Below are 13,760 nucleotides of genomic sequence, written 5' to 3'. Positions count from 1 at the left end.
ACTTGTTTATACTGCTGTATCTAGGATACATTGAAGTGTAAGTACAGTATTTATATTGCATTGATTTATTTTATAATTCTATGGTAAAATGAGAAGGTAAGCAATTTTTCAGTAAGTGTCCTGAGACACTTTTTTGTATTTTTATGGCTGATTTTGTAAGCATGTAGTTTTTAAGCAAAGTGAAACTTGTGGTTCACAAGACATATCAGACTCCTGAAAGGGGTGCAGTAGTCTGGAAAGGTTGAGAGCCACTGGACTAGGTGACAGGACAGCAGAAAAGGATTGGGGGAGGGGTTATAGCGGATCACAAATCAAATTTGAGTCAGCCATATGGTGCAGTTATGCAAAAAGCTAATATTCTGGGATGCATTAACAGAAGTGTTCTATGCGGGACTCGGGAGGCAATTGTCCTGCTCTACTTGGTACTGGTGAGCCTGCAACCAGAGTGCTGTGTCCAGTTCTGGGTGCCACACTTTAAGAAAAGTGAGGACCAATTGGAGAGAGTCCAGAGCAGAGCAACAAAAAGTTTAGAAAACCTGACCTATGAGGGAAGGTTAAAAAAAACGGGGCATGTTTAGTTTTGAGAAAAGAAGGCTCAGAGGGGACCAAGTAAGTTTTTGAATATGTCAAAGGCTGCTACAAAAGGGCCGGGGATCAGTTTTCTTCATATCTGCTGATGGCAGGTGTCATAAATATAAAGGGAAGGGTAAACCCCTTTGAAATCCCTCCTGGCCAGGGGAAAGCTCCTCTCACCTGTAAAGGGTTAAGAAGCTAAAGGTAACCTCGCTGGCACCTGACCAAAATGACCAATGAGGAGACAAGATACTTTCAAAAGCTGGGAGGAGGGAGAGGAACAAAGGGTCTGTGTCTGTCTGTATGCTGCTCTTGCCAGGGACAGAACAGGAATGGAGTCTTAGAACTTTTAGTAAGTAATCTAGCTAGGTATGTGTTAGATTATGATTTCTTTGAATGGCTGAGAAAAGAATTGTGCTGAATAGAATAACTATTTCTGTCTGTGTATCTTTTTTGTAACTTAAGGTTTTGCCTAGAGGGGTTCTCTATGTTTTTGAATCTAATTACCCTGTAAGATATCTACATCCTGATTTCACAGGGGGGATTTCTTTATTTCTATTTACTTCTATTTTTTATTAAAAGTCTTCTTGTAAAAACTGAATGCTTTTTCATTGTTCTCAGATCCAAGGGTTTGGGTCTGTGGTCACCTATGCAAATTGGTGAGGCTTTTTATCCAACATTTCCCAGGAAAGGGGGGGTGCAAGTGTTGGGAGGATTGTTCATTGTTCTTAAGATCCAAGGGTCTGGGTCTGTAGTCACCTAGGCAAATTGGTGAGGCTTTTTACCAAACCTTGTCCAGGAAGTGGGGTGCAAGGTTTTGGGAAGTATTTTGGGGGGAAAGACGCATCCAAACAGCTCTTCCCCAGTAACCAGTATTAGTTTGGTGGTGGTAGCGGCCATTCCAAGGATAACGGGTGTAATATTTTGTACCTTGGGGAAGTTTTGACCTAAGCTGGTAAAGATAAGCTTAGGAGGTTTTTCATGCAGGTCCCCACATCTGTACCCTAGAGTTCAGAGTGGGGGAGGAACCTTGACAGCAGGACAAGAAGTAATGGGGTTAATCTGCAACAAGGGAGATTTTAGGAAAAACTTTCTCGCTAGAAGGATATTAAGCTCTGGAGTAGGCTTCCGAGGGAGGTTGTGGATTCCACATCACTTGAGGTTTTTAAGAACAGGTTAGAAAAATATTTGTTTGGAAATACAGGAATGGTCTAAGCTAGGTGTACTGGGTCCTGCCAGCGACTGGATTGGATGGCCTCTGGAGGTCCCTTCCAGTCCTACATTTCTGTGATTGTGTCTTGATTACATTTGTAATATGTGACTAGAATAAAATCCAAACTGGCAATATATATACTTAGTGCATTAAAAGGGCCAGTTTCACAAAACAGAAAACAGTTGAGCCAGATCAGTTGTTGGAAAGAATTTAAACAGAAAAATGTGAATGATAACTGGCAACTGTAGAAGAACATTTTAATGGATGCCTAAAAAGCCACAACTGAGAGAGAAGGTTTCTCTGGCTAAACAACCAATCCAGTTTAGTGGGGAAGCGAAAGCAACTACAAACAACAAAACATATAAAAATGGAAGAAAGGGGAAGTTGATAGTGATTATGAATATAAATCAGAAGCTAGTGATTGTAGAAAATTGATAAGGGAAACAGAAGGGCACAAGGAGAAATGTATAGCCAGCAGAGTTAAGGAAAATCAGTTTTCTTAAAAAGTATGTTAGGAACAAAAGGAATAAATACAATGGTCCATTAGTAGACAGAAATGATAGAATTGTCAATGAAGAAAAAGGCACAAGTGTTGGATGCATTTTTGTTCTGTATTGGGAATGCAAAAAGCTGTGCGGTTCGTATTAAACACAATATGTGCAAATCGTTTTCAGATTTTTTTTTTTAAAGTGCTTCTGGCTGAGATTTCAGCTGCCATGCCTTACTGCGAAGAGAATGCGTATAGCTGAAACAAACATCTTGGAATGAGGTCTGCAGTTACGTTGTGTCAGGTGCATCCTGAAATGAAGGCTCAGGCCTGGTCTACACTTAAAAATTAGGTCGACCTAGCTATACGTCACTCAGGGCTGTGAAAGATTTTGCTCCCTGAGCACCGTAGATAGGTCGACCTAACCCCCCGTGTAGCCATGGCTAGGTCCATTGAAGAATTCTTCTGTCAACCTAGCTACCGCCTCTTGGAGAGACAGATGACCTACATCCATGGGAAAGCCCCTTCTGTCAGTGTAGGGAGTGTCTACATTATGGCAGCACAGCTGTGGCATAGATATGGCCTGTGTTCCTTCAGGCACCCATGGGGGTGGGTCCTGAGTGTAACCGCACTTCGTGAAGTCAAAATGTATTTGTGATGACAATGTCCTAATTCCCCACTGGGTTCTCAAGCGTTGTTCTGTAGGAGAGCTGCACAGAAAACTTGTGCCTGCTGACCAGAATGCTCACGCTTTTATAAGATGTTACAATGGGAAACCATACTTTGCCCTTGTTGAAGCTCCCATAGACATCTCGCTGGGGGTTAGGCTCCCAGGTTTGAACGATGATGGGCTTGTAGACTAAAGACAATTCTGACTTCAGATGCTGTGTGAGAGAGATGTGGAGAACGCGAGTTGAGCGTGGGGTGCTTGGAGGGGAAACGAGTTCTGCTCCCGGGTGCAGGGGTTACTGTAGCGTAGTCCTGTATGCGAACGTAAAGAGTGCGGTAAAACAGAACCGTGCCAAGCAGCAGGCATCCCGCTGCTGCTGAGGTAGAGCTGCACAGTGCTCCGGGCACAGGGCTGGAAGGCTTTTGGGGACGTGTGTGGCTCCTCGGATGGGGCGGCGGAGAGAGCAGTCTGCCCAGGGCATAGTGAGCAGCAGTGTCTCATGCAGTGTGCAACATCAGAGTGGAGTTTGGGGCTTGGGGGGAAATGGGGAAAGGGTTGCACTTCCACCTTGTGCCCGTTTTACAGCCCTCCCGGCACGCTGGATTTGTTACAGGGACGTAAGGAGAAGGGGCAGTTCTACTGTTACTGCATGCTGGCAGAGAGTGATCTCTCTGTGTTAGAGGAGAGAGTGCATTTGGAGCTCAGATACCACGCTAACTAAACAGAGGAATTGTAGGTCTGATTTTCATGACTCACTCGGGAATGATGATAACCTAACCTAGGTTTTGTGCGTTTTAAGGCTTGACAGGACCATTAGATCATCTAGTCTGACCTCTTGTACGTCACAAGTCCTACTCACCGCTTTTCTGCTTATACGTCGAAGTATCGCACGGCCCTTTGCACCACAGCATTGCACCTGGAGCCCAGGTTGAGTTGCTTGTCTACTGTGATTCCTAGACCCTTTTCATGTTGGTTCCTCCCCGGGAACCATTCTGTAGCTGTGGCTTATGTTCCTGGTTCCTAGATGCGTCGCTTTGCACTTGGCTCAGCTGTATTAGAACACAGTTTGTCTCAGAGGGCCCAGCTTACTGGGATGTCAGGATCGCTCTGTAAGACTGCCCTGGCCACCTCATTATTTGCTAATCTGGCCGTTTTTGTCATTGGAGTGTGAGCTGCATTCCAGTCTCGTTCGCAGATCTAAGAGCTAATTGCAGAATGATTATTACTAAAATATTTTCCTGTAATTTCTGTTCCCTCTCTCTCTCCCCTGACCCCATGAAATGACTTCATTTAGCTATCAACAGCTCAGGTGCGGTTCTTAGTCACTTGTGAAGGTCCAGGAAATGTGTTGTAAGGCCCAGCTGGGATCCTGAAGCGGGTCTGGAAAGTCCCAGGTGACTGCAGCTTCACTGCAGTAAACCAAGGTCCACTGGCAAAGCTGACTCTCCGTTTAATCACCAAAGTAGCCGCCTTACTGGAAATGCTAAGCAGTTCCCATGTCAGGTGTATGATTTGCTCTTTTACCGTGAGGTGAAGTTGGTTCACGTTGTGTTTGAGCCTGGCATCTCTGTGTAACCAGCCTCTGCTAAGTGACTGACACTTTTGACAGCAACGCCTTCAGAAGGGAGTCCCCAGTTCAACACTTCTGGTGATAGTCTTGCTAAGAACAAGGGAGTTGTAACTGCAGGAATTCTGGGTTCTTCCTTTTACAGACTTGATGCTTAAACTTGTGGAAAGTCTATTTTGTTCGAAAAACCCTGCCAATTAATGTTTAGCTAATCTGAGTTCTATTCCATGTCTTTCTCTGCTTGACGGCAATGTTCCAATTTGCCTTTAGGTTCATGCGTGGGAGATCTCAGACCAGTTGCTACAGATCCGGCAGGATGTAGAATCATGCTACTTCGCAGCGCAGACCATGAAGATGAAGATTCAGACGTCGTTCTATGAACTCCCCACAGACTCGCATGCTTCATTGCGGGACTCTTTACTGTCCCACATCCAGAACTTGAAAGATCTGTCACCGGTCATTGTAACTCAGGTAAGCTGTGTGTTACTCCTGGTGTGGGGGAGGAAAAGGAGCATTTCTCAAGGCAGTTGCATACCACCTTTCCGTAATAAAGGATGAATAATTCAGTGCCTTAATTAGATATGCATTGTGGACACGTTGTAACATTTACACCACTGCCCCGTCAAATCCATTCTGTGCAATAATTGCTGCCTTGTTTAGGAGAAAGGGCAAGAAATAGATGCTGCAAGTCATGTTTAATCATAACTAAAGTTTTTCACTGCTGGCTTTCAGAAATCCAGCATTCATGCGCCCTGGCTCTTCTTCATTTAGCGTGGAGCAGGAAAAACGGAGAAAAGGAAAATCAATGCCCTTTAGACCCAGTCAGAGCAGTATCTCCATTTATAGGCTCAGCTTAGTTTATTTCTTGTCCGATGATGAATTCAGCAGTGATTCAATATGTTAATACATTATTTTACCCCTTTCTGTGCTGCTTTGGGAGAGTGATGGGCGGAGCTGCTATGCAAGGATCTTTTCCCTGCTCAGCTATGAAAACAACATTGAATTACCCATCAAAACACCCTCAGAGACTGGAAGGTCTCTGACGTGAGGTGCTACCATTTCCCCAGGCCTGTGTTCATCTTAGATATTGAACTAATTATTCCTTCATGCCGTCAACTTAGCTCTCCTGCGTGACACTGCAGAGCACTTGTCACTACATCCCTATGAAGTCCAAATCAACCTTGCTACCTGTTGGTCCTCGATCAGCCTGCAGGGTCCGATCATGCACTGGTTGAAGTCAATGGGAATTTTGCATTTGACTTCTGTGCAGGCAAGGTTGGGCCTGGATGAAAATTGTTTATAGCAGAGGAACTGTACCTGGCTTCAGTTCCAAATTAAATGCAAATAACCTCACAGTGCTACCAAGGAGACTGGCTAAGTTTCTAGAGAATAGTGTGTATGATGCAGCCTCCACTAGCCAACCTGAGAGAAGGTTTGCAGCCATGGAGAAGATGGTTGGCCATCTGGATCAGATACTGCAGTTTGCAAGTGGGTGGGAGAGTGCTGGCCTCAGTCTGACAGGTGAGTTGAAGGCCCTATGACCCCTCAGCCTGAAGGAAATGAGACTGTTACCTGTGACTAAATGATGTGCCCAGCAAAAGTCACGCAGCCCCTTCTGTCCTGGTGGAGTGGTGCATTGGTTATGAGTATTCTGTTGCTGCTTATACACCAGAGAAATAGTACTGTGGCTCGTGGCTACTAAGTCCTGTGAGATTCCCATGAGATTGGAGGGGTCTGGCTTTCCTTCACAGAGGGTTTGACTTCTCCCATCTTCTCCCAGTGTTGCTGAACAGAAACTGGATCTTTTTCCCCCTGTCTAGCCGCACAAATTGGACACTCCATGTTTTTAGCACTGGTCTTAGACTTGTTCTTTTTTTCCCCCCTCCCCCACATTTTAGCTGGCATTAGCCATAGCAGATCTCGCCCTACAAATGGCTTCTTGGAAGGGCTGTGTACAGACACTGGTGGAAAAGTAAGTATTTGTTTTATATCATTAAGCTTTATAGAAATATTAAACCTACAAATCACTCCACTCCTACAAGACTTAGCCTACAGGAATGCGAAAAGAAAGGTAATGATCTGAGAGCACAACTGCACTTGTGTGCACGGATACAAAAGAGTTGAAAAAGTGCTAGAAAATAACCTTTCTGTGACTGATAATTGAAGTAGCTCCTGATTCCAATTGAATTATAGTCGTGAAGTGTTCTAGGTGAGGCGAGTGGCAAGTCAGTTTATAGACATATCTGTGATGGAAGCCGTGCATGCTTTTTTGGGGCTCCGGTCTAAGTCTTCCTCAGCTCCATTTCTGTATTACTTTACAATCCCTTTCTCGCGCGCATAGCTGGCGTATCCTTCTGGTTTAGGGTTGATCAGGAGTCTCAAGCCAGTCAATGCTGCATCTTCACGGGTTGCAACTGTAGCTAGTTAGTGTCGTGAGACATTCCTTTCGCTTCTTGCTAGGGCTGAGTACTGTCACTGAGCAACTGGAGCTCAAAGCAGGATCCACGTCCAGCAATGCTTGTCACTGCATGAGGCCAGCACGTACCCAGGCCGCTGTCGTGAAATGGTGCAGGTGTTGTGCGAAGTTTCCACTCGACAAAGCCACTGCAATGTGAAATGGAGATTGCATGACGTCATTGTTGGCGGCGTGTGCATGTGATAGGACTTAACTGCTTGTATTTGTAGAACAAGAGTTTTTTGTCATGCTCCTTGACAGGCACTTCCGACTATGGTGGGAGAACTAAGCCCCAAACCGGGGTCGGTAATGCTCATTTATTTCATAGCCTAACGTTTGCTTTTGACATGAATCCAGACCATGTGTTTTCGGACAACTCTGTCCAGAATCTCTTCCAGTGAGATTCCTCTCCTCTCCCACTGTGGTGTTAAAGGTGCTTAGACGCTTGTGGAGTTCGATATTGTGCATGTTGGCAAGCCCCTTTCTTCTCCATGCCATTTCACCTCTTTTCCACTCTGTCTGCTTCAGGTACAGTAACGACGTGACATCACTGCCCTTTCTGCTGGAGATCCTCACGGTGCTGCCAGAGGAGGTTAATAGCCGATCTTTGCGCATTGGAGCCAACCGCCGTACTGAAATCATTGAAGACCTGGCTTATTACTCCAGTACAGTGATCTCCCTTCTAGTAAGTAGATCACCTGGAATGCAGGCATGTGACAAATCAGCCTGCTCGGGTGAGACTATTTCAGATCTAGCCCGGGTTGGAAGTGATCAGGAAGCTATCAGGGCTCCTAACAGCGCCAGTATGAAACTAGTCGCTTTCTCCAGTCCCTAGCGGATGAGAGTCAAGCAAAAAAGCACAGCTGGCCCCCAGCTGTAAGCAGTAGGCCAAGGAATGAGTTTCGTCATGGAGACTTAACTACCCCTCCAGCTAGTTTCTCCAGGTCAGGATTGAGACACGTTAGCGAGGGGCAGTGTGGGGAGGAAACTTGCCCTGCCACTCTTTGTTCTGTGCTTAAAGGCCTTCAGCCTCCTGGGCTGTCAGTCTAGCAGCTCTCACTGGTACTAAATGCGTTTAGACATAAGGCCCTACTTGAGTCGTGGCTGAGTTGTGGACAAGCCATGGAAAATCATGGAAAAGTAATAATGTCCATTGTTTTTTCCGCTGTCGGCCACCTGTGGGGTCTGCAATACTGTGAATTAAGTAGGGCCTTATTTATAGATTATAAAAAGATGAGGGATCTCAGACCATTCACTTACCTTATTTTAATATAAAAGGAGACTGGCAGAGAGAACCTTTAAAGTAATTCTAGAATAAGCGGTATTGATTTGTCAGAATAAGCACTTTAGGATTTACAGCTACCTAAAGGACATCTTATGTATCTTATTTTTACCGTGAGTTCTTTCTTGACTTACCCATGCCCTTCGTGCAATGCCTTGAAGAGATGTACACCTTTCTCCCCTCCCCCACCCCCGCCTTGCCACGCCAATCAGCTGTTCAGTGCGGGAAGTCTGTGGGGGGGGGGGAGAAGCGGGGTGGCGGCGGCAATGCGCTCAGGGGAGGAGGCGGAGGTGAGCTGGGGTGGGGAGTGGTTCCTCTGCCCCTTACGTGCTGCAGCCCACCCCAGCTCACCTCCGCTCCACCTGATTGGCGCGGCAAGCCTGGGAGGGAGGAGAAGCGGAGCTGCGGCGCGCTCGTAGGTGGAGGTGAGCTGGGGCAGGGGGGGCCGCAGCAAATAAGGTGGTGGGTGGGGCGCAGAGGAACCGCTTGCGGTAACGCAAATTCGGATATAATGAGGTAAAGCAGCCCTGCTCCCCGGAGCGCTGCTTTACCACGTTATATCGGACTGCATTATATCGGGGTACAGGGGTGTACTTATGTTCCCAATGCTCCCGTACTGTTCACCCAAAGGATGCTATATGGTGGCAACTGCAAAAATGTACCTGGATGGAAAAATCAACATCCACAGGTGAATTTCTAGATGTTTTCCCACTGGTGTGCCACTGAGGGGAGCCCAGGCTCTCCAGGGAGCTAACCGCTTGAGGACATTGGTGCTCAACAAGGCTTGTGACTTGGGTTTGAGGAGTGAAATGAATCAACCCGTCTCCAAAGCAGTTCACAGAGATTGAAAGGAGCTGACTAGAATATATCCAGCCCCACTTTACTCAGTCAGTGTTTTCCCAAGGATGCTTTACTCGTTTCCTACTAAATTGTTTGAACTAAGTACTCAAGAGAGACCAATCTGGACCCCTCCCCACCCAGCTCCAGGCTGTACTGAAATACAGCCCCCACACACATTAATGCAGAGCTCCTCATTAGTTTTTACCATTTCACATTGCTTATTTAAATGGGAAATACAACATGCCCCCCAGCTGTGCATAATAAGACTGTTAATATCCTAGAACCCCAGATGGAATTGCATTTTGATGTATTATAATTATAATAGATGGTAACAGAAATTATTTTTTTGCTTTGCAGCCCATGCTTTCTCTGTTTCTCTCCTTTCGCTGCCCTTTGCATCTGTGTCTGCTTTGCTGTCTGTTCCCCAGTCTTTTCCTCCAGCTGCTTTCCTTTTGCTTCAACTCTGGCCATAATTTTTCTCATTTTCGTAGCTGTTGGAGTTGGAACAGATCTGCATACCTCTCTTCTTCTTCACCTTTAAAACCACCTCTCGCTTAGTGCAGGTTCATTCCCCAGGGTGTCTTCAGCACTTTGTCTAATCCAGTTTTGAATGCCACCAGTGATGTGGGTCACCACTTCCTTTGAGGGAATTATTCCATCACCCGACCAAACTCACCCTAAATTTTCCTGTGCACTCTTTAATGCCACTACTCCTAGTTACAGAACTTCATAAGATGTCAAATTCAGGAGTGGCAGAAGTGCCCTAAAAGTAAGGGGGACACTGGTGTCGGAACCATGGCCCTGCCCCTCGTGCCACCCACTCCCCCCCAAGGCCCCGCCTTCCCTCTTTTAAAAGTGATGAGGCTGTGGCCCCTCCCCCCACCCCCGTTCCAGCATCCCTGGTCAAATTCCCTTCTCAGTTTGATACTACACCCTTTGTTATTTGCAGACAGTTATTATGTTCCCTTCTAGCCATTGATTAGCTGTGCCATATGTAGACTATTTAACCTTACTTTGTGAATCAACTCTCTTGCCCATTTCTAATTCCTTTTGTTCTCTGGATCCTCTCCAGCTTGTTTGTATCTTTCTGATACCTGATTGCTCAGAATTGGGCATAGTATTCTGGTTGTGCTCTGAAGCCATAAAGAGGCTTCCTGCAATGTGATGGGGTACTTCTGCCCCAAAGGATCTCCAAATCATATGGAGCATGTTGCCCTTTTCTTTGCTATCCTGTAACAAGCACCAGTTCATTGTCCAATATAGTCTTGTGTTTGTCTTGACTCCCCGGCTTTCCATATCTCTCCTGTGTTAAATCTCACTTTATTTTCAGCTCCTTTTTATTCAGTCTAGGTCCTTGTATTTGTGTCCTTGTTGTTGCTTGTAACTTTTTCCCCAGACTCTTCAGTCCCTACCGTTCAGTTTCATTTGTTTGGTTAACATGCTGGTTACTTCCTCTTTCCAGCTCATCAGTGAAGATGCTAAATAATTACTTCTGGGGGAATTCTGCATCACTGTGCGTGCGCAGAATTCATGTCCCCCGCAGAATTCATGTCCCCCGCAGAAAAATGAATTCTGATAGGGAAGCTGCAAGAGCGGTCATGCGCCCATCCCTGGCAGCACAGGCAGGTCGATTTTGGGCTCCTGGATCAGCTGGTAGAGATATAAATCACTGCAGGGAGCGCTTGGCAGTCATGCATGTGAGAGAGAGAGAGACACTGTTCCTCTCGCTTCCTATTGCAGCATGCTCGGCATGGAAGGGTAGAGGGCATTGGGGTGTTTCTGAGGTGATAGGCATGGGGCAGGCTCTGTCCCCTCAGGCAGAGCAGAATGTAGCAGCCTGCCTGCTTAGTGAATTGTTCCCACTGTCTTTGTGAATTCCCGCAGGAGTATAAAACAGGTGTAAAAGTTTTAAGGCTCCTTTACATTGCCAGAGTGGTGTAAAGGACAGTATGGCCTTAGAAATGCTTATGGTGCTTTAGTGATTAGAACTGAACTAAATTTTTGGACTGAAAAAATTTCCTATCAAAATGTGCTCCATGAACTGTTTGCTACTGATCTATTTGGAGATGGTCAGTAGTCACTATAAATTGTGAGTTTGATTCCCCAGCCCTCACTTGCTCTTCAGGTGCCTATGATGTGACACTGAGCTTATGGCTGCATATATTTGTTGTCTAATAACTAGAAATAAAAGGTCAAACCTAGTTACATTACTGGGCGGGGGTTGGGGATTTTTGCCAGTGCTCCCCACTCCCCTTCTCCATCTATTATATTGTAGTTTAAATAAATTACCAAAATAATTGAAACCAGTGTGATTATATTGCATTATTTTGACAAATAAAATATTCACCAGGAGTATAAATAATATGGGGGTTAACCCTGTTCTGTGATGTGACCCGGCACTGCACTCATCCCCAGTTTATTACCTTGCTGTCCAGAATTCCTCATTTTCCTGTGTTCAAACTGCTTTTGAAGTTTAATTCTTTTCTTTTCAAATTTAACTGGTAGCTTAACGCTTAGTTTAAAAGTTCAAAAAGGCTGCCTCCATACAAATGTATAGCCAAGAACAGGAGCAGGGGAGGTTAGGAACATGGGGTCAGACCAGACCGGTCCAATCAGTTAGGTATCCCATGTCCAGCGGTGGCCAATATCTAATGCTTCAGAGGCAGATTGATTATGTGTCTGCTCTTTCTTTCTCCCCTCTCTTCTCCCCCCCACCCCGCCCCAGAAAAAAAAACAACTCACACCATACAATGCACCTGTGTATATAAGGATGGCCGTGAAGAACACATTCCTAATTTTGCCAGTTGGTTTAATCCAGATTCTAACTGTAAAAGTCTGAGACTTTCAGAAGGGACCATCGTGATCAGCTAGTCTGACCTTCTGCACCTTGCAGGCCACAGAACCTCACCCTGGAGCCTGTACTAGAATTAGCTGGTTTAAATTCCAACCTAGTTTAAAGCCTAAGTTCTATCTTTATGGATCTGCAGAAGTGTTACCCTTAAAACTTTGTGCTGCTTTTTCGCTCTAGCCACCTCTGGCACTTTCTCTGTGAAGAGAGAGAAGCCGGCTGTCTGATTAGTTAATTGGTTAGTTGAGCAAGCTCATGTCTCTCTGATTGCTTATTGCCTTAGTAGAGATGACGTGGGAAGCCCGGGTTAGTTAAAAGCTGATGGTGGATCATAAAGGATCATGAGCAGGCCAGCTGGACCCAGTGGTAGAATCTCTGAGCATGTTCCACCACGATGACCCTCCTGAAGTCTGAAAGGAAAAGTGGCTTTTGGCAGCACGGTGGCAATTCTCTGGTGATATCTGCTGGTGGTCCGTCTGCAGATATGCCTTCTGAGAGGAAATCGTGGGACAGCCTGTCATTTGTTTGCTTTGCCAGGCAGACTCCACCCAGGTGTTTGCTTTGCCCCGGCGCGCTCTGCATATATTAAAGATTCTGTATTCAGACCACCCAAATTTCCTTTCCAAAGTCCAGAGTGAGCATTTTAATGAGCTGCCTGAAGAGCAAAAAGAAATCGGGTGTCTCTGTCTAGGATTTAACTTATATATATAACTCATATAGGATTTAGCTCATATTTTTTTTAAGTTACTTATATTTAGGGGTCTACCAAATTCTTCGCTGCTGTGAAAATTGCATTACGGACCAAGAAATCTGGTCTCCAGCCACCCAGCTCTGAAGGCAGAGTGGAGAGCAGCAGCTGCTGCCCTGGTGCCCAGCTCTTCAGGCAGCGCCGACGTAAGGATGACGATACCGTGCCCTCCCTTCTCTGCAGCTGCTGGCCGGTGGCGCTGCCTTCAGAGCTGGGCGCCCGGCCAGCAGCCGCCACTCTCCACTCTGCCGGCAGAGCTTGGCGCCCAGGCAGCGCAACCCCCAGCATCAGCACAGAAGTATGGGTAGCAATACTGCGGCCCCCTAATAGGCTTCTGACCCCCTTTTTGGATCTGGACCCCTAGTCTGAGAAATGCTGTGGGAGAAGTTGCACCATTTTCTTGGGTTCATCGCAGTCTAAATAGTGAATTTCAGGGATATGTAACCCATCTGCGAAATTTTCTATTTATGCCGTGACCAACCCATGAAAATTGTGTGATTTCTCCATGAGCTAAGTAGACCCCCTGCTGTCCTAATAAAACCTCTGTCTAATAAGACAGAGGTTTTATTGGAGTCCTCTAGAGGCTGTAATAATGTACAGAGCTACTAGCCTTCTGGACTAGATTATCAAATGACCAGTAAGCATGACCCTCTTGAAACATTTGGTATGGAAAGTTAAGGTACACTGTCAAGGTTCCATTTGGTATGGAAAGTTAAGGTACACTGTCAAACTTGTAGGCTTCATTCTCCCTGGAGCTGGGGTGGTCCAGGGTCCACTCAAGCCCTGACTGGGCAAAACATGAGGCTATTCTTCTAGCTTCGCTCAGGAAGGGCCCCCTTTGGATGGGTCCTGGCAGACCTTGTCAGTGGGGTTGCTGATGAACAACAGAAGGCTCTCCCTCCCCCAGGCTGAGGGCCCCCAGCCACAGTCAGAAATAACTCCCCAGTTTCTTGCGGCACGATGGTGTAATGATTGTCCTCAAGCGGGCCTGAACGATGCCTTTTACCTTTCAAAGCCATCACCGAGACGCTAGTGATGCGAGTGTATTTTGCAGCAGTGAGCATAAGGAAATCTTAA

At 46.1% G+C, this 13,760-nt stretch overlaps 1 protein-coding gene across 1 annotated transcript in view; it reads left to right on the top strand.

The window, feature by feature from the left end:
• The window catches only part of TNPO3 (transportin 3), an 82,430-nt gene that overhangs the window by 28,987 nt on the left and 39,683 nt on the right, over nucleotides 1–13,760 (top strand). The window contains exons 2-4 of the mRNA XM_048836799.2: nucleotides 4,781–4,981; nucleotides 6,409–6,482; nucleotides 7,494–7,650. Coding sequence (XP_048692756.1) covers nucleotides 4,781–4,981; nucleotides 6,409–6,482; nucleotides 7,494–7,650 — 432 coding nt within the window. The remainder of the gene's footprint in view (nucleotides 1–4,780; nucleotides 4,982–6,408; nucleotides 6,483–7,493; nucleotides 7,651–13,760) is intronic.

Source organism: Caretta caretta, chromosome 1 (assembly GCF_965140235.1).
Source record: "Caretta caretta isolate rCarCar2 chromosome 1, rCarCar1.hap1, whole genome shotgun sequence".
NCBI lineage: Eukaryota > Metazoa > Chordata > Testudines > Cheloniidae > Caretta > Caretta caretta.
The sequence above is the reverse complement of the archived record's forward strand: the minus strand, read 5'-3'. Positions and strand labels throughout refer to the sequence as shown.